The sequence below is a fragment of the Acanthaster planci genome, linkage group LG14 (genome assembly GCF_054643075.1).
Source record: "Acanthaster planci isolate LZ-2023a linkage group LG14, COTS_SCS, whole genome shotgun sequence".
NCBI lineage: Eukaryota > Metazoa > Echinodermata > Asteroidea > Valvatida > Acanthasteridae > Acanthaster > Acanthaster planci.
Window position 1 is genome coordinate 7,492,674 of NC_141790.1, and position 20,419 is coordinate 7,513,092.

Genomic DNA, 20,419 nt, shown 5'->3' on the forward strand with positions numbered 1-20,419 from the left:
GTAACACATAGCATGAAACAAGCATGTAAGCCTTACTTAGAAAAGTTTCCAATGAGTAAATTCCGGTGTCACAATTTGAACAGAAAAACCTATGCACTGAACTCTGTCTGCCCTGCATGAAACCACAGCAACAACGCCCTCAATTATCAAGGAAAGCAGGGGCACTTGTTAATGCTTTGAAAATTGTACTTTCCTATAACTTAAACTGACCAGTTATGAATTGCACGAATTCTGCTTTGATTGTAATTACTTGGCTGTACTAAGTCAGAAGATCACTTTGTATATAATATATTTACCTAAAGTTTGTATAATTAATTTGTTCATCAGTGATGTATTGAGTGTTTCTAATATAGGCCTACTCAACAGTGGGACAAGATCTTACTGTATATCGTTCATAATTTACACTGTCTGTTAGCCTTCAGATTACATACTATTTATGTTATTGTGCTCGATACAAAGCTTTCATTATCGAAACAAAAGCTCCAAAATATTATGTGCGATTTTAGAAATTTGAATTGAAAATTTCTTTTGTATCTAGTTGCAAGCAGAAGGTTGAAGAACTCAGCTGTATTGTGAAACTTCCCTCTGCCATGCTGAATACTAAAACTACAATCAAATGCTTATCTGTTTTGTCCATTCAGTGTTCATTTAATGAAATTAAACTTCTTTTCATGCGAGCGCGATAGTCTTTCTTTCTTGGGACTCACAACCACGCATGCGCATCATGAGCAATCAGTGAGTCCATTATGTTGTGCAAATTACGGACAACACCAGAGTCAATTACTGCCTCGTGATTGGCTCCCCTCTGCTTTGAGCTTAGCACACGAATTTGCTGACTAACATTTCTCCTTTAACAGCCCTAAAGAAAAGAGCCCTGCGAATGCGCAGAAGGGCCTATGAAACTTTCAAACTTGTGGGAACCAGTCACGGTGCTTGGGTTCGCTTCCACGCCCAGGAGCGTACCAACCAAGTTCACGGCGCGAGAGCGGCTTGAGCTTACCTGATATTTCGCTGGCAGCCTGCACGAGTTGCAGCGTAATGGTATCATCGTAGCAGCCGTGGGTGATGAAGCTATCCTCCACTCCGGCATTTTCTCTGCATCAACCAATCAACCAATGCACAAGTGTTGTAATGTTGTTGTTAAACCAAAAACACAGACAACTACATCGAAAAGCATACGTTTTGGATAACGTTTAGTAAAGTTAATGCCGAGAAGATATTTTACAGGAAAGATGACAGATGGTATGACAGCGTACTCCACCTAACAAGCGGCTATAGGAGGTTTTCGTATTTCTTCCTTTCTTTCAATGAATGTCAGCTACAGTGTTGTTGCAAGGATCCTATTTGTGACCCTTTACATTTCTTCCAAGTAAGGTCCAATATCCTTTTGCATATGTTAAGGGCACTATCACTTCCGACGAACCCAGATATTGCCCTCGCACATTCCCCAGTCCATAGTACCGGTTGCTATGATCACTTCACAAATCTCCAGGAAGCATGAAATCGGATGAATAGAGGCCTCGATACCACCTCTCCAAATCCGTATCCACAGAAACTGAACAACAAGCCTTCGACCTCTACGGGGAGACAGGATTCTCGACTGATAACATTATATCCTCGAAGATATATTGCGTGTCATGAGGGAAGAGAATCAGCAATTAACGTCTGTTAATGTGATGCACGAAATTATGCTCCAAGAGAATGGACGTTACGAGTTACCAATCGTATCTGGTACAGAAAAGACACAAAGTGAACAAAAAAAAAAACCCTTGGGCTTATACCTCAACATAACCTTATATCCTTATAATCCCGTCATATATGCTCATTTTCCTATTTCAGTACTACACAATACAAAATTATCTTCGATAATAAGTTTTTCGTGATTCGGGACGACTTTGTTTGGGAGGTCGTCTTATTGAAAGAAATTGATGAAAAATGCATCATATTTTTGCAATTCCTACAAAGATATTTTGTAACTTGGTTGAGCGCGTTTCTTTGCCTTTTTTGACTACAGAGATTGCCAAAATGACAAAATAGTGGGTTAATAACATCAAACATTTCGGCTGTATTCTTTGTCAGTCCAACAAAGCAATAATTCACAAGCACAATAACTTCAAACACGGAAAGAAGCAGAGGGAATCCAGAATAACGAATCTTGTTCAGGAAAATAACAGACGTCAAATCTCAACATTCTTGATTTCTGTAAACAGCTCCCATCAGTAACTAGAATTCAGAGAACAGAGTCTGTTTTGCCCGTTCGTAAAGCAGTTGGATTGTAAAAAAAAGAAGCCTACTCATCCTTCGCCCCAAATTACAAGATACGACTATCAGCTCACGGTGTCAGAACTAATGACGAGTTGCATCGTCTGCTGAAACACGACTCGGGTTACTTGCGCGTGATTGATGTAAATATTCCGGATCTAGAGGAGGAAGGTTGAGCAGTGGACCAACTCATTTCCGCCGAGTTATGGTTCCAGAGCGGAGAATAAACGGGGAGCTTTCATCAACAAAATGGGCTTGAAGCTGGACGTGTATGTACACGGACAATTCATTATTTACAAACCAGAATTCTGAGTGATCGGGCACACGCAAGGTACACATAATGTGCAATTAGGTACACACTTTGCGTGAATGTCAACAAAAGCTATTTTATGGTAGAAGGAGACACCAAAATGTGCAGTATGAGACACTGATCATGTCATAAGTCTGTGACAGATAATTACTTGCGTTCGGTTTACTGCTGATTCTCTCCTGCAAAGTGTAAAGTTCAGTTACTAATTGCTTGTGCTGCTGCACTGTCCTTTGATATGCCTGGAGATTCGGGGACTGGTTGTTTATTGAAGCAATAGTGCGTAAAGCAGAAAGAAGATTGAGCAAGGGAAAATGTAAAAAGTTGTAAAGTTTGGGTTTAAACTTTTCAGTTTTACTTTTTATTCAGTGGTTTTCTTAGCCGACGTAACGGGCCATCCCTAGATTGTTGGACTGACGCCGTCATGACGGCGCGAAAGAGTGTTTAGCAAATTCAACATCACATTTTGCCACTCTGTGGCTATCACATGAGTGAGGACTCGCGCCTTGTGATTTAGGACTCGTCGTCCAGAAAAGTAAAGAATCTTTCTCTTAAGGTACTACTGCCTTTGGTATCACATTTTACTGCCGTGGTACGGGGCAGACCATTTTATATTTGAATCTGAACTATCATGGCACTGAGGCATTTGATAAAATTTGTGTAGCTCGTGCAGTATGGCTCGATTTGCAGTCCGTCTGAGCAATGGCTTATTCTAAACTTCTGTCTGCTGGACGGCAAGAAAAAGGGAGCGCTCAGCTGGCACGATCCTGTTTCAGACGATGGAAATGCTCAAATTTTTATGCGAATTCCGAGTGGAAACAAGCCTCCAATGGAAGGATGCCCGTGTTGTGTGCGTCCTGCAGCACGTTGTGCCATTGGTACCCATTCATCTCAGCAGTGTTTATAGAGGGAATTGCGACATGAATGTTTCTTTAATTGGAACTGAAATGGTGGATTGTACTTTAGTGTACATAGACAGTTGGCGCATAAAAGCTGCACGCTGTACTGCACACATAATGAATTGCAATTCTTGTCCCAAGTCTGAAATACTCTCTCTATGAGCCTTGAGCGCAATTTTCTTAGCAACGGTGGCTCCTCTGGTCGGAACTGAACTTCGCCTGTTCTAGAACGACTACCGGTATGAAATGCACTCGTTACATAGACATTGCATTGTAACATTCCCGACCAACATGGCTCTTTTCCACCGATGAGGGGGTGCTTCCGCTCGAGGTGGATATACATAGTTCTGATCCATTTTGATCCACTCTCAAACGATCTGCGTATGTTTTTCAGAGAATGAGAGTATAAGAGAAATGTCGGGGTCAGAGTGTTCACTCTGAAGAGGGGTGCCGTTCCCCTCGTCAGAAACAAGAAATCGCCGCTGTTTGCCTGAGTTTTCAAACCCTCACAAAAACTTCCAATACAAGGACATACAGCTGGCTTTGGTAAAATACTCTTTCAATTACATGTCTTCTTTTCCAAAGAGAAAAGATTTTGCCAAGATAGAAAGATCAATTCCTTCAACGTACAGATTGGTTTTCCGACTTAAAGAAAAACAATACATTTTGATGTGACTTTGACCGGGCAATTAAGGTTTGCTGGTTTTCTTGAAGGGTAATAAATATTTCGAAAGATGTCAAAATTCCGCATGACTTCAATCGCCTAAGAGGCAGACAAGTTATTTACACGTGATCATCAAATTGTGCAAGGTTAAGTAAACACATGCACGTTTAAATACAAAGAGCGCTATTTATTCGAAAATTACGTTCCCTTGGTCAGGCATCATCGGATTTTTATGATTGAGTTATATAAAAAGCCCTAAGCGGCAAAAGTCTGACGTGTTCAGAAGAAAATAAATTTCCAATGGATTGAGATCTTGAGAAACCACTTGATAGTTACGTGTTTAACTCTCTTGAAAGGGGTTGAAGTTAAATGAAAACGACCCCACGAGCATTCGATGCCAGTTACACAAGGTCTATAGGTATTCAAGGTTAAACTTGGCAATGATGTCTAAGCGGTATCAGCAAAGACGGTGGGGTTTCAACGGTGAATTAAATATCAACGGAGCACTCCACTGTATTGCGAAATGGAAACGTACATCAAAAAGTGTTCAATGATGCATACACGCAGCATGGCCAGATAATTAAGCTACAAAATTGCTCACTGATGGGACTGGAGGACATATAAAAGAAAGCATCTGGGTATTGACCGTCGATCGAAGACAAGAAAACAAGGTTTCGTTTTGACCAGCAGAAATGACAGATTGAATGTTATCTCAAGAAAAAGACATGCCACCAGTTTGTATCTACAAAAGGTTTCAGTGTACAGTTGAGGCCAAAACTTTCATCCGTCATCTGCTCCAAAAAATAAAGCCATCTTAAAAATTGAGAGGAATTGGTGTTAAAACCGAGTCCAAAAATATTTCCATAAGCATTTGTGGTTGGTGGTGTTTGCAAACTTGTTGCCTGAACTGTACTGTATTACAAATATTTCGTGGGTTTTCCCTCCCGGCCGAGAGGTCGATTTAGAGGCTTCAGATCTAGAGGCCGACACAGGAAGCTGGCAGAGTTGTAATGACTCGAGTCAATGACTCGACTCGAGTCCGACTCTAGTCATAAGTTTTGCCCACTCGACTAGAGTCCCGACCAGTAAATGACTCGAATCGACTCGAATCTCTCATGGAGACTTGACTCCAGTACAAGTTTAGACTCCAGTTTCAAAAAAAAAATAATTGTAGTTGGCTAAATACCTGTTACCCTAATTTATTTCAGTATGTCTAAATGAAAATAAAAATACCAAAAATGACTTACAATGTCATGTAGTCGTCTTTTTACTGTATATAGTTTACATATTTGTGCCTCAAATTGACTCAAGCTCGGCACTGGACTCGACTCGACCACACAAAGTGACTCAACTCGACTTCTTGACCTAATGACTCGACTCGAGTCATAATGTTAAAATGACTCGACACGAGTAGAGTCGTGACTCGTTTACGACACTGGAAACTGGGCTTCGAAGGGTCAGAGTGGGAAGTCTTTGAGCAATCCCATGTGTCAATCAGTCCCTCTGTTACTCCATAGCCGACTTCCTAGGACCCTGACGCCCCACCGGTCATGGAAAGTGGCAACCAATAAGTAATGTTTCCCCCCAACTGACAAAACCGTTCATACCCAGTACCTAGTGATAACCTTGATGTCATTCACTCTGGATCATTTCGGCAACTGTTAAACCGCACCCACGCAAAAAGGCCAGAAATATGTCCGGCGAGCTCATTAATAAAAGTTTATACACTCAAAATATTCTATATTAGAGAGTCCTGAGAGCCATTGAATTGGGAAATTGAAGGAATATAGCACTGAACCTCTGCCCGGACTCAGGGCTTCCAATTTTGAGCAATTTGAATGCAATCGAGTCCGAATGTGGCTCTATTTAGCAGTTTTGTGGAGGGATGCATTTTCAACACGGCTTCCTTTCCGGGCAGTGATATTTCCTTCATTTTAGGGGTGGTTTGCTTTGGGTGACAATTTCTCAAATATTCATCTGTCAACCGACTATAAATTGAAAGGAAAATGAGAGAGGACATGTCACACATCATTTTCCCGTCCAGCCTGGACACCTGTGAGAGTTGTGAGTATTTTTAACATAATTTTGGGAATTTATTTTTAGGGGTGCACCCTGATTACTCAAAATGTGGTGGAAGGTTCTTAAGTTGACAGCAAACGTTGTTAATAGCGGGAATAAACGGGTCGCTCGGACTGGCTGTTCTAGTCAGACAGTTATGCCCGACTGAGCGAAGTTTGCTGTAAAATAATACTCGGCAGAAAGCACAGATCAGTGGTATGTAAACACTGGCATGAGCAAGATTGAGTATCAAGCATCGCTGTTACGATAAGCACCACTATTAATTAAACTACATGCTGGCTACTGAGCGACATTGGCAAGTGGCATTTTTCACATTATAGCCTCTTATAACAGTAAGTGAAAGCACCAGTTTTTTTCTTCAGCAGCATTATGTCTTATGCAAAGTTGATATACACTTTGAGATCACTCGACCTGGAGATCTGAACAGATAATTCGTAATCTAAATTGAATTTTAAAAATTCTACAACTTGTATAGACCTAAAGGTTAGCGGAAAACATAACGTTCTAAACGTAACTTGTCACTGTGGATAAACGAGATGATCTCTGTATGTAAAGCACATATAGGGAACACAGTCTTAACTTCGCAGATGAGGTCACATAAAAGTCGTGTTGCTTCAGCGTTAAGATTTTACCGTTGATCATGGTTTTGGTCTAAGATATGATTTGTCCGACGACACATTTCTTGTCGCTTTAGCTACATTTTCACGGTTGACTGAACATTGTCCAAATAGTTTCACAAAAGATAGAATTTTTGTCGAAATGTTCTGCTGATATCTCGTAAGGAGTCTCTGCCTTCATCCTTTGTTCAACATGGAAGTAAATTCGCAGCAGCCACTCTCCGTGCCTTTTTTGGTCAAAATACTTGAGAGCAACCGACGCATTTCCTTTGGCGCAGAACTTTATCCCCGGTGCGCGATTGCATGTAACACTGAACCGGAAAACGCTGCTTTCGTCACAGGAGACCGCAGCTAAACACAGAAGGCTATCTTAAAAGGGACTGTGAAAGCATGCCTTCCCGGACAGGCGAGAGGAGGGTTGGGTGTAACATAACGATCACCAGAATCTCTTCTTATGTTTTGAAAGTAGTCGTTTGGGCCGCTCTGCACAGATGGATGGTAACGTAACGCGTGCACAGGAAGGCTGCATGTTACGCGATACTTGTACGTAAAGACAGAGGGACAGGAACGCATCCGGGAAGTTAACTCATTATGTTACTGAACTTTGCACAACAACAGCGCCCGACGAAAGTACCGAAAGGTATGACGAGGGATTACTCAAACTGTTATTGTGTTATCGTTGCCATAAAGAAACGGAGATGTCAGAAATGACAATATTCTCGCTCTCCATTTTTTTCACTATGTTGTCATAATGTTGTGACCGGTTGGACACACTTTCGCTGACGAAATATTCACGTCTAAATTAGCCTACATCAATGTTAAAGGGGCAGGCAGCTAGATAACGGCATTTTTGCTTTTATGAAGAAACATTCCTGCCCTAGAACACGTATAAAACGTATTGCCTGGAAAGGCATAAAAGTAGAACTTTGAATTTCGTTTTCATGCGCGCGCGTGTAAGCAAGCGCACACAAACTCACCCCGTCCCTGTGGAAATATTCTCTGAAAAGAATGGCGTAAAATAATGCAAGACAGCGTGACTTTCCGTTGTAAAGAATGGGCGCCCGTCTTCCCTAATTAAATTAAGTAACCATTCTAGGGTTGAAGAAAAAGATTACCTCTCAAACAATCATTTGGATGTTTCCTGACTGCATGAAGTGTTGCGAAGTGGCAGGTTTAACAGCTGAGAGAAACCTTTTTTTTCGAAATCCAAATGTGCGTATCTTCGTGCAGGCAGTGACAAATTATGAAGGAGAGCCCATACCGTCATACCTAACGAAATCGCTGATTGGCCAGAACAAGCTTTTTAAGTGAATGATCTCATTCTGGTTTCTAAACACATCGCATTACCATGTGGTTTCTCCTTTCTCAGTGTAAGTAATCTCCAAAAGACATCATTGTGTACGATCTGTTATTTACCCCGGGACATGACATCTGCTAACGCCAGTCTGAGTAAATTAACCAGGCTGTTAGTGTGAACTCCATCCATGGAAACGTCACCACATTATTGCTCAAGAGGTTACTGAATCATTGCCTAAAACAATTTCCTTCTCAACATAAAGCGTTGCACCATGTCATAACCATGGTACAGCTCCATAGTCAAAATTCCCGTTGTTAAGGATTGTGATTCCATAATGCTCCTAATTAGTTCTAAAGTTCAAAGAGTAAGCACTGAATGATTGTAAGTTTTCTAACAAGAACGCAAGCAAGTTTTTCTAACGTCACTTGCCACCTCTACACTGCCTCAAACTGCCACCTCTGTTGTCAATAATAATGGAACAAAGGAGAGATTCCCGAAAGGAAACACCCGGCCAACTGTCAGAGAAGCGATGGTAATTTGTAATACAGAGCTAGGACATTTTTCACACTGCGGGCAAGCGGCACGGTTCGTCGATCAACACAGTGACACTTTGACAGAAACATCACCAGTCACGAAGCTGGATGTTGCCCAAATCAACTCTAACGTGAAGAAATTATTGCTTGAGTTGTGACAACCAAGACTCTGTTTCCAAATTGGTGCGAATCCTTCGTTTTTTGCCATCACATTCGAAACTTGAAAACAAACTTCAAGGTCTTTTACACGCTCAGCTCCTAAAAACCCAGGAACGTGTTAAATTTGGCGTTAGTTTCATGGTACAAGCACGCACAATTCTGCGCAACACCTGGTCTTCGGCCCTTCGCGGCCTTGGCTTGTCATTGCGATCGTTTGCAATGACACAAAGTAGCAGTGGAAACTGAAGGTCGAGGGTTGAAGTTGTTCGCTGATCTCCAGCCCACACACCTCCAGCGTGCTTCTCACTGAAAATCAAAGGTGCACAAACAAGCCACTCCCTTTTGGTAAGTTCGCTCTTGGAAAAACACTTCAACCTTGTACTTGTACAAGTTTGTGACAGTATGTCGATAGTTCTGGTCCTTCCATCTCCATATCTGATGACTACCTACTTAATTGATAGAGTGAGATTTCTGTATTGAGTTCTTTCTTCCCTCCAAACCCAAATTCAATTCCTTCGGCGGCCTAGGTGATCCCTCTGTGCGTGAATCTGCGAGCTTGCTCTTAAATATTTTCCTGCCGCCTCTAAAAAGGTTTCTTCATTTTCTTCACTCTACGTTTCTGAAAGCTTCCGAGCCAGTTTTGACTTAGTCAGAGGGATCTTTGTTTTCGTAAGAAACACGTAAATGATGTGACTAGGCTTCCGAGTGCCTTTAGCGTTTACTCCACAGGAAGGGAGAGACGTTGAACTCACAGCGATGCTTGGCCACGAAATTATCCGCTGAGCAGAGACAGGTTATAGGCAAGGGCGTCGCCAAGAGGGGGACAAGAGGATGGTGGCGGAGGTACTAATCAGTGGCAAACTGACAAACTATCAAGGGTGGAGGTGGGGGGGGGACAATTCTGAGAAATTTCACGTAAATAAGTCGACATTTCCCCTTTCCTCCTCTCTTGTCCTCTATTTATGGTCTTTCTTTCAAGAGGGGGGGGGCACAAGTTACACGATGTGTTTCGTTTGTAGTGGTATCTTCTTCCAAGTAGCTTCGGTTGGACTGACAGAGAGGCTGAATTGATTATCCTGCCCTCTTGAGTCAGGGTTCTTACGTAATACAATGTAGCTTGACACTTGGAAAACTGAATTCCTAACGGTCGTTGACAGCGCACCCTTGACCCGATGTGGGGATCTTACGCAAACAGCTTTTTATTAATGCTGCATCAAAGGAAATCAAGTGCTTACCTGATTTTGTGCCAAGCCTCGTCTCCAAATTTGTCCAACACGAGAGCCCTTACACAGAGGTTTATGAATCCGTACTACAAAACGGACAAATAACGAAAAGACCTGTTAAAACAGCTAATAAAATCAAAACAGTTTTAGTTTCCAGCACGTACTGAAACAATTTTTCCACATGCAATCTTTTTACTTTCAGACAATGGGCATTCAGCCCAAGCCTAATTTGTAAACTAAACTAGAGACACATAACACAAAAATTGATTTCTAGACGTGGAAAAACATTTCGAAGAACAAAAAGACAAAGCTTGAAACAGAATGACATATGGAGCAGGACTTGTCAAAGTGGTCAGAATTTTGCGGTTTTTTTACTGTCACCGATTTTGTTCTTCAGTTAAGAGAGGCGTAAGAATTTGAAGTTCAATTTCACGTTCAGCATGTCCAGGCTCGCACAATGGTTGTCTGGACTGGCGATTTTCACTGCAATTTCAATTCCATTTTCATTTTACAACAGCAATTAGTTTACATGACGAAAATTCAAAAAGGTATGCACCAGGCTTGCTTCCCATATCCACAAGTTTCTTACTGGCTGTTGAGCTCATAATATTTAGATCATTTGGAAGCTAAAGGTAGTCCCGTTCATTTCAGTTGAAGGTCTCAATAGTTGTTGATCTACATTTGAAACGTGTACGTAGTCACTGCAAATAACCACTTTATGAAAGTGTATAGTATGCGCGCTATATGGTTGTGGTTGCTGTCTGCAGGTAAAACCGGAAAGCGATTTTCATACCAAACAATTAATAGCAATGAATACCTTGCATTACGTGAAGAGGTATTACCAGGAGAGATATGAAATTAACAAAACACAAAGTAACACATTGCAAGCGATTGTCTAATAGTGAATCTGGGTGACCAAATGCGCTACGCAAAACGCACCTGCAAATGTGAATACTGTTCAGGCAGAACATTAAATCATCTCACCATGCAACAATTCTCATGTATATTTATATAACCAAAATAAAGGACTTGGAGCAGCACTTACTTTCACGCGACACCTGTCTGTTTCTTTCTTTCGCAAATTTCTATATTCACCAACGATTACTTCAGAGGTTGAATTAAGCATTGGTAAACAAATTAGAATAAAGTGGAATTCAAACTCTAAGTAAAATCAACTACCAATCATCCTCTCCTTGGAAAGTCTCATCCTGCTTCATCACTGGAAGCACATTGACCTTGAAAAGACGGGCTATCAATCCCTGCCCTAATGCACTCATAACTTCATCAGCACAGCAACGGATGCAACCTGGGTCAATGCCGTGATCTGGATTTCTATTTAATCATGGTGGCTGCAATAGGAGGGGCGGTGCTTCTGCTCTGTATATGGCGTACAAAGGTAAATCCTTGAACGGGATTGGCAGACAGGGCGCACATGCAAACCAGATTTTGACCCCCGGGGAAGTTAATAATACGCCTATTTTAGCCACCTGGTTTTTTTTTCATCACGAGGATGATCCTTTATTCAAAGAATTATATCAAAGTATCTTCCGCCGAGTATAACTGTCGAATCGCTAAAAAACTTGGTTGGATAAGCGACGTGGAGTGGTTACAAACGACGGACGGATATATACCGGTAACAATGTCAGACATATCCCTGTGAATGCTTTCTATACGATAATTTCCAACAAAAAACACGCCACTGATACTTTTTCCACAATTTCCAGCAACCCCTACGCCGACAAATTGAATAAGCATGGAATTGCTTGTGCAGACCCGAGAGCAACAAATGTCCTAACAGCAGAGATTGCGAAGACACTCTGTCGACTCATCACAATGTCTGCGCGATGTCTCTCACCCTAGTTTCTATCCCTCTGATTTTGAGGGACAAAGGATTTCGAGGCTTCTAAGAGTTAGGGCTACGAAATTGAAAAGAACCAGTTTGAGAAACCATCGGCCAAAAAGCTGACTGAAAATGGCGAGGCATTATATCCTCAGGGGAAAGTGTTAACATACAGCAGTGTGAAAAATGGTTTATACAGCGTTGTCGAAATCTACATGGAACATGTCGGATGTATTTGAGACTCGCGAAAGTGCACCATGTTGCTGATTACGAAGATCCATGAGCATATGGACAAAAGCTGGGCAAAAATTCAATGTATTAGTCCCGTTATTTAAAAATAAACTGAATGAAAAGAAAGAATTATAATACTATCATAACTCAAATCTCAATACAGCTGTACCAAAGACTGCCAAGAACAAATTGTCTATTTAAACATGCAGGTCTACGGTTGTATAATTTCATCCTTGTTGATCCTGCATTACCGTATTAAAATTATTGCGAGAGAGCGTTCAGTTTTATGCTTAACACTGTGAAGTTGGTTTGTGTACCTACTTTTATCATCTTTGTTCTTGATATTCTCTATCTACATTCCCCATTTAACGAGTGAAAATCCTGTTCGAAAACAACGTTTACGCGGTAGCTCTCGGAATTCGGAAGCTCGTTTTCATGATTATTTATACTGATTCAACACCGGGGAGGGGGTGTGACTAGGTCCCCTCCCCTTTGCGCCATGAATGTGCACGTATTACAGGTACACGGGTCGTGGTTTGATGAAGGTGGTCAATTCGTCGAAGTGAGGAACCACGAGGACTTTAAATTGATTTTTCAAAGGTTTTTGACTGTCCTGTTCAAAGACACATTAAAGTTGCATGTGGGGTATCCGGTTTTTCCTAAACAAAACGATTGCATAGAGACAAGGAAAACAAAAACACCTGCCAGTCTTAGGGAGACTTGGAGAGGTTACTGCCCCCATGAAACAATACAACTATCACTGTTGGTCTAAATACGGGTGCATAGACTTAACTAACAATCTGATGCTTCCACAGTTATCATACATCTTATTGTCATCTTCCGTCCCCCGGTTCATTTCATATCAATCCAACTGCTCCTGTCCTTATTTATCTCCTTTAAAACTAACTGTGTCGTCTTGATTTTTTGAAGTAATGTTTATTCTCCAGAGTCCAATTGAAACCACTGCAGTATGTTTTCGTTGCGATTGAGAGTGCATGTATACTATTCAGATTTCTTTATTTCTGTATATAATTATTTCAAACAGTCCAAATGAACAGTTAACTGAGATGGCAATAAAAGCAGGCTGTTGTTATGAAAACAAATACGTGAAAACATGTTGTTTTGCTCTCTTTGTGCATTAGACTCCGCTTTTCTTACATGTCAAAACCGCTGAGAATCAGGAAGAGTGCCAGATATAACCGCAGTGTCCTCGTTTTGACAAAAAAGGGAAGTGTGTGTTTGTTTCCGAAGACACTTATCCTTAAGTCCTAGTTTCTTTTCCAGAAAATATACTGCAATACATACAAATGCGAATCGGGGAGAATGCTATGCCAAACAGACGAATTTGAATGGAAGCATGCGGAAATTGTTTGCTGGTTAATTAACCTCTTCCCAAAGCCCAATACGAATTTGAGTGGATGACTAGTTAAAAATGGAATTTGTTTGTTTCACAAATGGGCGCTCAAATAACGAAATCTGATCACCTGTTTTTGATAGTGGAATGCGCGCATGTGACGGAGAATTCAATTTAGAATCAATCTGAATATGCCCCATGTATTTTACCATAAAACAGGCAAGCTTGTTTTTTTAGGTGCTGAGCGCATGTGGTCGCTCATTAAACGAAGTGTAAAATTCTAACCACATTTCCAAACCCTGTATGTTTAATACTCGGTACATATTATACCGCAAGGTCATGCCGACTTACAGTTAAATCTATAGCATTCGTTTCATAAGAAAAAATGCCATTTCCTTTTAAACGAGAACTAAAAGAGAGAATATTACATTGGAAATGGTTTTGTAGCTTGTTAAATTACGACGAGACGTAAAGGCATGCAATTTGTTGGCCCTGCTGTTTTCAGCAAAAAATGGAACAGCAGAGAATCGGAGGCGATTTCTTTTAGACTTTTGATTATTATTTAGTGATAAGGTGCATTCTCCGCTTTCACCACATACTTTGGAATCTATCGTGGTGAGGCGTAACAATCTTTGAGTTGTCCTGGATGATATATAAATAATTGGTTCATGTTTGCCAGTCCTCAGAGAACCGTGAGCTTTACCAAATTGATAACACGCAACGTTTTAATGAAACAAAATGTGAATCTTGAATGCTGATGTCAAATTCAACAGGTGGACTAGGTAATTCAAAGGCAGAACCATTATTTGCAATCATCCAAAAGGTAACTGACAAAACTATTGTTGAAAAGCACAGGGCTAAACTCCCTGTGAAATTGTTCTTTTTGGCAAGCTGAAGAAAACAATGAAAGGAGGCCGTTTCCAATGATGCGTCTGGTGACGCATGTTTTCGAAATTTGTCATTAAGAAGCCAGCGCAAGCGCTGACGTCACATACGTGGTTCAGACAAGTCGATGGTTCTGTGCGTGACATTGTATCAGCATTTGACTGAACCTGAGAACGTTTCTCAAAACACTGAGTTCAGGTGCAATTCAAAATGTGATTCAGCAACTTTTGATATGAAATTAGAATTCTAAAATATTGTTTTTTCTCGGAATATACAGTAGTGTATTTACTGAGTTGAAAGATCTTCAGGTTTGTTCCTCGGCACCCTTCTTGACATTTTACGTGCTGTTGCCTCAGAGGAACATAATGCACAAATGACAAAAGATGGACTGTATCTTTAATATCACATTTATTTAAATACAAAATTTGACACAGACAGGATTAAACAGCAGACTGTCCAACTCAAAAAAAACGGGACTTTTGCATTTCAAAGGTGGCATACTTACCATTTCAGAACTCAGTCGAAGAAATGGTGTCCAGGTTCAACGGTTTCCACATGTGGTGAGCTCCCTCCCTCAGACTAAATCTATCAATCTCGGTCGGTAAGCTGCGATCATCGTTATTCTTTAAGCCGTGGGAGACGCCGCTCGCCCGCCTCCATAAATTCAGCGCTGGCCGAAACCGACTTCTGCTGACAAGATAGAAACTTGTCAGCCTCTACGGCAGGTCGTCGGGCAGCTGTCTACTGTAGACGAAAAAACGAGAGACGGAAGAGCACGTTTCACATCTAGTCACATTACCGAATAGTGTGATTTGGGTTGAGTGCGTGCTTAAATAGCGAGCATTCGCATTGCTGGCCGCGTGCATGTGCGTGCTGCCTCGGTTTCTATGGTTATCGACAACGGCTAGCAACAGGCTTGGTAGGTTTGCACTGAGGACTGCCGTGCCTGATGTGTAATCGAATCATTTTCACCCATGCGGTGGCCGAACGGTAAACCTCAACTATGACAACCAACCAGCTTATGATCTCAGCATGCAATTACTCAATTATTTTGTCCAGCATCACGTTGCCTACACACTACATGTACAGTACATCAACCATTTGGGATGGTGCGACATTCACATGTAACCAAATACATTTTTTGTACCTGGGTGCAATTCAGTGGGACCGGATTTAGATTCATCGATAGCATTCACGGCATTCCCCTTTAATACTTCAATTAATATTGTACAGTGTAGGTCAATCTATGATACATTATCGGTCGGTGGTGCGGTTATTCGTTGGTTACTGTAACACCATACCAGGCATTAACCCCCACCTTGAACAGTGAAAAAGACCAGAGTGCTCTAGCTAAAATTTGGGTTAGGCCACTCCCGCCAGATCCTCATAGTCAGAGGGCTTTGCACAAAACTTCCCATATTGCTGTCGATTGAGTGAGGATATGATGGTGCTAACTTTTTGCTGTATCATTTTTGCCTCACTTTGATGGAAATCACTCCGTGCTGAAGTGCTCACTTTAATTTTACAATCTCGTGACACTATGTCGCTCAAGACAACTTTGAAAAAGCTGGGAGACGTAAAGGGAATCTTTCAGGTCACTTTGGGGCGAAAAGTTGTCCCTGTTTTATCCACTCCTCCTCTGATTTTTCGCTGACATGCATTTGTCGATATGACAAATTGGCTGTTAGAGAAAATAAGCGAAAAGACTGCATTCCCCCCAATTTGGCCGAAAATTGTCAGTTACTTTACAATTTGCCTCACAGCTGTGAACATTTTGCCTCATATCTGTGAACTTCTTAACTCTAACTTCTAACTTGAGGGAGTTCATATCCACGTAAATTCATTGTCACTGCAACAGCTGCTTGCCCATGCAGCTTTGAGTGCAAGATACATGATTACAGTTTAAGTCATATACATCTTTAAACAAAATGAGAACATAGAACCTGTTCATTGCAAGTAGCTATACATGCGTGTGATTCCAAGTCACTGGAGTTCGCGTTCGTATATAAAGGAAACTGCGTGACTCAGCCTGCTTTTTGTCACAGGAAAATGCCATGTATATTTATTGTTTAAATATGTCAGCCATGATTATTTGAGTGTTTATGAGGTGTACATGCAGATGTCAATTAAATATTGAAGGGATGTGCAGGCATCTTCAGAAAACACTGTACGCCATTTGGTAAACTATAAAATTGGCTGAAAAAACCCAACTACTTCATAAAAACATTGTACAAAACAGCGTTATCGTGCTGACATGTAATTATTAAATATGAGAGGGGTTTACTTGCTATCCCGAAAAAAAGTTGTTCGGAAGAGATCAGATCTTTCGCCCTACCAGGAAAATAACGTATTCCTCAACGATGATAAATCGAATCTTGTTAACCTAGACAATCCCGCGAATCTTGTTGACGGGATGAGCTCCGTACCACTGCATTGTGGGTGTTACCTTAATGCTGTCAAAATATTGCAGTGAGTAACCAGGAAGCCAGAAGACAGCACCCGGATTGCATTGCAGAGAAGTACGTTTTTGTTATCCCGGGTAGATTGGGGACTGGAGTAGATCACGATTCGTAATAACAATTGGCCAATCGAGCCGCGTGCGTGTCTCGCGAGACCCAAACCTCTCGTGGCCATCATGCGCGCAAACGAACACTAGAATTGGCACACACGAGGACAGCAATCTGACACTCGAGGACCAAACCCCTCGGATAGGATTCCCATCCCAAAGACCACAGTCTCCCAGGACCGACACCAACTTCCCCTTTCTCGGAGCTCTATTCAGAGAAAAGGCAAAACTTTTGGCATGCCTACCGTCCCTCTCTCAAAAAATACCCCTCTCTTGGAAAGTGCCACTATTCCAAGGTAATTATAGATGTTCACACTTTTCAACTGTGGCAAGTCTGCTTACTCAATAATGATAATAATAATCATGTTCCTTTTGAGTACGCATCCTTTTTTGTAGCAAAATTAGAATCATCAGGGTTATGTTCCAATATATACTGCTCAACCACCGGCAATATCTGTTCAACGTGAGACATAGGGGCCTATGCTAGCACCGTATCTCATCACAATCGTACATTTAAGAAGCTGTTCGATTAAAACACTACACTGATTAAAAAAATCCCGGCGGTTGGAAAAAAATTGTAACAGGCAGGTACATATTCCCTGCACAGCCTTAGCCTTGTAATGGGGTTCCACTCTCTCGGGTTTTCCCCATGGAGTAGGGTGGACAAAACTCTCCTCTCGAATCAATAAATTTCTCCAGGTGAGTCGTTACGGGCACATCGCGCCGCAAGTATCCTTCCGCCCATCAGTCAAGCATAGGGCCTGCAACTTCCAACCATCTGGGTCGTCACCTCTTTATCACAGTTATTAATTTAAATCAATATGCCAATTACGTACTGTTGCCGGGAACAACACAGTTGCAGTATGTGCAATTTGGGCGCAACAAAGGTTGGCCTTCCATTCATTTACGGTCTTCACCTGCCGATGTTGTTTAACCTGTAAATTGCTCTGCGCACTAGGTCTTGCGCAGTACGGAAAATATGTATGCATTTCATGGAGCCAAAACATTTTGGTGCGTTGGAGTAAAAAGTAATAATACTTTTGTTTCAGAGTCATTCTAATAACTTGAGCAAGTGTTTTCTCACAGCTTTGCCCTTTTATATAATGAGTACTTGTTTCTTTTGGTTTGGACAGAATCATAGACATCGATCAAACTAAATTTTCTTGCTCCTTTAAAACCCTACATGAAGATTTAAAGTTCTTTAGTCCACTTGATTGATTGTGAATCCACTCAAAATCTCAGAATTCTCAACTTGCTTTGTCAGAAACTCGTTTCCATCAGGACACACATGTCCGTCGGCAGTACAATCAGAGTTCACTGTTTGTTCTCCAGCGTACTCTGTGCTTTGCACCCGATCACCTCAGTAACTGTCCGCAAGCACTTGACGTCAGAGAGGAGAACTTACTCGGTGGGCAAAAAGGTAAAATGATCTGATATATTTGTACAGTAGCCACCCGCCTGCGAGATTTATGTACACAGGCCGGTAGTTAACCACAGTTCGCGTGGCTACTGCCAACAACCAGACCGACAGCTTGGCGCAGTGGTGTTGGTCCTTCTCTGAACCCGGTAGAAAATCTCTCCTGCGACACCAATGAGGATAAATCCGTTAAGTGTATGATCCTATAAACTTCTGCAGTAGCCAGCTGTCTTATGAGGGATTTTTGAAGCTAAACGATGACCACATGCTTACACAGGCGGGTCAGTCTACTGCAAAATGGTTAACAGTCGCATAAGTTTAATAGTACCGCTTCGTTGGTATTACGACCAGAGGGAAATCCTTAAGGAGCTTATTATTACTTAATTGAATGCGTGTACATTATGTTCGTGAATTCCCAGTCTTTCTCCCCCGACAACTTTCAAGGACAATCATAAAATCGGTCAAAACGGTAAAAACATTTTGCTTGAAAAGGTAACATCCCTATGCAAGAGTAACTTGATACAAAATGGAAATTTACTATGCGAACTTCTGCTAAATCAAGAACAACCTTCGGTGTGCAAATCATCCCCCCCCCGGATTGCAGGTGACTGGAGGTTAGGTGATCAGTAATCCTGCATGTTGGTATCAAGCATGGCATGCGCCCCTTGAATATGCCAAAATCATTCTGATAAGGCCACAAGGATATTTCGATGTAGGCCAGCCAAGTGACAGAAATGTACATAAACGAATTCCTCGGGCGTAGCAATCGACGTAGAAAGCTCTGGTGATGTAAAGCATGCAGCCAACCACTAATAGTTTTTCGGGTATATGTAACAAAGACGCCTGCACAGATGTAGATTGCAACGCCGGAGTGTGGTGGGATTTTCACGGTGCGAAGCTTCGTACAGCACTGAGGCGTACCAAATCAATTAGGAAGCCCGTATACCGCGGCGGTCAAGTCCCTCAGGCATGTTGATCGGGATACATATTCAATAATGATTTGCACCCGTTTCCCCTTTTCTGTCTTTTGCAAAATGGCTTTACGCGCATTTTTACGTCCTCAGAAAATTGGTTCATCGCCCGCATGTGTCGGATATACGAATATATTTCTCTGTGCATTTCCATCCGGGTTGCTTAATCACACTCCGCCTGTCACCAGTTTATATAATGTACTTCAGGATGGTTTTAGTTCATACGATCGGATTGGGATTCTCTTTGGGTCAGCGACGAACATGACAGCTGCACACAACTCAATGTAACGTTAAAAGAATAAATTGAGCTTTTAAGCTCCTTGGGTTTGTTAATCTTGCACAAACTTTTTGTATCACTTCCATTTTTGTTTCAAACCATTTTTGTCCATCACAAAAAGTACAGTTCAGAGGTATAGGTTAAAGGAATAAGAAATTGATGCGTTATTGGAGGTTTTTTAATTTGTTTTTGTTTTGCATTGGAGGTATTGACAAAAGATGAGTAAAGTGTCTCTAATAAAGTAAATTATCCAAATTAGTTCCATACATGGAGGTAAATAGATGTAGAAGCGAGATGTATCACTCAAAATCTAGGGCCACAGACATTAATTTACAGTTACAAACGCCTTGGGATACCAGTCCACGCCTTCAATTCTTGGCAAAAGATCACAAATTTGATACAAAGTGATTACACATTCGATACAAAGATACAAATTTGATAAATGACTGCTAGCATTACAAAACTAATGCAGCAAGTAGTCTCAGTAAATTCGATAGATGCAAGACGGAATTTCCAAAATCAACTTTACTCTTCCTTTTAAAGGAATATGACGGGAATATGATTGACAGCTTCGGCTCAAGAAGTGCCAAGGAGCTGTAAGTGTAACGATGTGCTTTCAAGTTTACGCTCAATGCAGTAGCAAAGAAGAGGTACCAATAATGGAGACAAACTAATTGAATCTGTCCCGGAAACCAAATAGCGGTTGCCGATAATAACATCGATTAGGTCTCCCTCCATTTACTCTGGCACAGTGGCGGTCTTAAGTCTTCCGAGTTTCCCTAATGATCTGACGAGTGCTTGATTTCGTATGCGTAGCCACACTCCGCCAGCCTCTGAA

General features: G+C 41.4%; 1 protein-coding gene across 8 annotated transcripts in view; it reads right to left on the minus strand.

Annotated features, from left to right (window-relative positions):
* The window catches only part of LOC110988774 (guanylate cyclase soluble subunit beta-2-like), an 85,940-nt gene that overhangs the window by 33,838 nt on the left and 31,683 nt on the right, over window positions 1–20,419 (minus strand). For 6 of the 8 annotated variants that reach the window (XM_087145665.1, XM_022252593.2, XM_087145667.1 and 3 more), the window contains 3 exons: window positions 14,856–15,094; window positions 10,053–10,126; window positions 1,001–1,095 (listed from right to left, as the gene is read on the minus strand). In XM_087145665.1, coding sequence (XP_087001791.1) covers window positions 1,001–1,095; window positions 10,053–10,126; window positions 14,856–14,858 — 172 coding nt within the window. In that variant the 5' untranslated portion in view covers window positions 14,859–15,094. The remainder of the gene's footprint in view (window positions 1–1,000; window positions 1,096–10,052; window positions 10,127–14,855; window positions 15,095–20,419) is intronic. The other 2 variants (XM_087145664.1, XM_087145661.1) reach the window with 1 other exon arrangement.